The 3,185-nt window shown below is 59.5% G+C and overlaps 1 protein-coding gene across 1 annotated transcript; it reads right to left on the bottom strand.

Moving 5' to 3' along the window:
• Positions 1-209: 209 nt before the first annotated feature.
• On the bottom strand, positions 210-2,980 carry LOC111067708. Its single transcript, XM_041593590.1, has 2 exons — positions 2,968-2,980; positions 210-2,885 (listed from the first exon to the last, which is right to left on the bottom strand). Exons 1-2 carry the CDS (start codon positions 2,978-2,980, stop codon positions 286-288), a joined length of 2,613 nt encoding a protein of 870 aa, XP_041449524.1. The 3' UTR covers positions 210-285.
• Between the last annotated feature and the right edge of the window lie 205 nt (positions 2,981-3,185).

Genomic DNA, 3,185 nt, shown 5'->3' with positions numbered 1-3,185 from the left:
TGGAAGAGTGGGGCTCTCGTGGGGCGGCTGTGGCAGTCAATAGATTGTTTCGGTTGCTATATAGATACGTAGTAGAGTAGGTTTCTATATATTTGTGTGGATCCGCGTAGACTATCGTTGAACTGATATGAAAGAAACGATTGCCAAGGGGTTGGGTCTCTGAATGTGAATATTAATCGGAATCTGGATGATTTGGTTGGGGGACTGGCTGTGGGACTGGCTGTGGGTTCTGTGTTCTGGGGCACTGGGGTCTATGGGACTTATTTACACTTGCGTTCCGTAATACTATAGGGACACAAACTCTCCTCTGTCCTTGTCCTGGCCCTGGCCCTGGCTGGACTCCGTCTGGTGGTGCTGCTGCTGCTGCTGATGATGATCCTGCGACTGCTCTCCCCCGACGGACTGCAGCTTCTCGGACTGATTCTGGTTCTCGTTGAAGAGCGTCTCGTTCTCGTATTGCTCCTCGTCGTCGGGCAGCGAGAGCGTGGAGTTGCCCAGGCCCCCGCTGGCCGTAATGCGTCGCCCCATGTTGTCGTACTTGGGGTACGCGGAACTGTCGCCGCCGCCGCCGCCACCACCGATGCCCCCACCGCTCTTGCCACAGAGCGGTCGCAGCGGCGTCACGTCGATGGGTGGCGTCTGGCAGGCTGAGGGCTGTGGCGGGCCGTTGTTGATGCAGCTGGCGCAACTGGCGGCGGAGACGGGCGGCATGACGGTCGCACTGGAGTTTGGGTGGTGGCACTGCACCACAGCCGTCACAGCGGGCGGTGGCGGAGGCGGCGGCAGCTCCATGCCATTGCTCTGGCCACCGCCCACGCAGTGGTAGGTCGTCTGGTGGCTATGTGCGTCCACATATCCGCTGGCATCCAGGTTATAGGTCACGATCTCGTCGTGCGGATAGAGGCCTGTGTTGACGCCTTGCTGCTGCTGTTGATGTTGCTGCTGCTGCTGCTGGTGATGCTGCTGCTGCTGCTGCAGCGAGGTATCCTTCTTGAGGATGCCACGCCGTGTCGCGTGCCGTGGCAGGGTGGCGAACTGCCCCTCGGGCACACTCACCGTGCCAGCGCCTCCATCGCTGCACTGCACGTCCTGCATCCGCTTGGGGATGTTCAGCAGGTCCGGATACATGTTGAGGTCCGCTCCGTCGAGCATGTCCTGCGTGACGGAGACGCGAATGAAGATGTTGCCCCCGAAGGCGGGATTCGGCCCAATGTTCGAGCAGAACTCTGGCGGCGGTGGAAAGACGCCCACGTTCAGGGGAAACTCCTCGGAGATCTGGCCGGGATGCGTGTGGCTGTGGGTGTGGCCCGCCATCGACGTGGGCACGGTGATCATGCCGCATGTGGGATCCTTAACGGTCATCAGCTGCTGCCGCATATGCTGACCCATGCCCTGGCCCTGCCCCTGCTGCTGCTGCTGCTGTTGCTGGTGCTGCTGGTGCACCAACATTGTGCCATGGCCCAGGCCCGAGCGGTGATTCTCCACGGCATGGATCTCGATCTGGTTGTAGCCCAGACCCGCCGACTCTGCCTTGTTGATGCTGATCGAGTTGGGATTGTTGTCGATGCCGTAGCTGTCGCCGCGATCATTGGTGGTGGTGGTGACGCTGGAGTCCAGCAGCTTCTTCTCCTGGTCGTTGAAGCTGACGCTGGACTTGACGCCCGCCTTGTTGGCGTGCCGGTGCTGGCGGGTGGTGCGCTTGCAGAGGCACACCACAAACGAGATGGCGATCAGCAGGAAGACGGTGCCGAAGATGCCCATGATGAGGCCAAAGTACCAGAACGTCTCCGGCGTCTTCACCAGCACATGCTGCACTATCTCGCTGAGGTAGATGCTGATGTTCTGGGTCATGCTGCCGATGGGATTGGCGCCCGTGCAGGCGTACGTGCCGGCGTCCAGGCTGCTCACATTGAAGACGGTCAGGTTGCTCCACAGCTTGTCGGAGGCGATGCTCTCCGTGTCGAAGAGCACATTGTCGTTGTCCAGTATCTTGCCGTTCAGCTCCCAGGCCACCTCCGGCAGCGGATCCCCGTACACCAGGCAGCTGAAGGTCGTGTTGCTGCCAATGTCGATGTTCTGCACCTCCTCGTTGTTGAAGATCTCGACGCGGGGCGGGCAGCCGAACAGCTCATCGTCCACGCTGTCCCAGGTGCGATCCTTCTGCGCTGGTGGACCCTTGCACACGAGACTGACGGAGCTGAGGCGGCTGGCCACGTACCAGGAGCGGAACTTGCGCAGCTTGCAGTTGCACTGCCAGGGATTCTCCTCGAGGGAGAGCGTCTTCAGGTTGGCCATGTGCTGGAAGACGTACTCGCTGAGGCTCTCCAGCAGGTTGTTCTTGAGGTTGAGGAACTCCAGCAGATTGAGGTTGGCCAGCGACATGGGATCGATGTACGAGATGAGGCAATCGTGCATGTCCAGGGTGCGCAGGTGGGGCAGGATGGGGAACTGGTAGGCGGCCAGTCGCTTCAGCGGATTGCCATTCAGGTAGAGTATCCTCAGTCGGTCGTTGCCCATGAACGTGTCCTTGTCGAGCATCTCCAGCTTGTTGTCCGACAGATCGATCTCCACCAGGATCTTCAAGCTGCGAAAGGACTCCTTGTGTATGTACTGCACCTCGGACTTCTTCAGGTAAATCCGCTGCAGATTGAGCAGCCCCAGGGCGGAGAACTCCTCCCGGTTCAAGTACGGTATGTGGTTATCGTTCAGCACGAGCACCTGCAGCTCCGTGCTCAGAGTGCTCGGGATGCTGGTCAGCTGCAGGGAGCTGCAGATGGCCGATTTCTTGCCATTGGTCCACTTGCAGGTGCAGTTGGAGGCGCAGCTCAAGGACCAGTCATCGGCCCACGTCCAGGCCACCAGGCACAGCACCAGCAGACACCAAACTAAACAAAGCGGGAGAGAGAGAGAGAGGGATAAAGGATAAGCGGATGAAGTTGACGGGGTTGACTCCCCACCCGTACTCACCTGGTCGACGCATCGTGGTCGTAGTCGTAGTCGTGCTGCTCCTTCGATCCATGCTGTGCATTTTGGATGCTTCACTTCTCCCCCCGTCTCCTCTCCTCTCTCTGGGAGGGCTTCGCTCCCGCTGCGTTCTCTGTGTCCTCTGCCAATTGATGACCCTAAATGGCTTTGGCTGATTCGATTGCCATGTTTCACATCATGTTGCCGCCGCCAGCAAAAAG

The sequence above is a fragment of the Drosophila obscura genome, unplaced genomic scaffold (genome assembly GCF_018151105.1).
Source record: "Drosophila obscura isolate BZ-5 IFL unplaced genomic scaffold, ASM1815110v1 contig_192, whole genome shotgun sequence".
Taxonomy (NCBI): domain Eukaryota; kingdom Metazoa; phylum Arthropoda; class Insecta; order Diptera; family Drosophilidae; genus Drosophila; species Drosophila obscura.
This window is presented reverse-complemented; position numbering and strand designations above follow the sequence as displayed.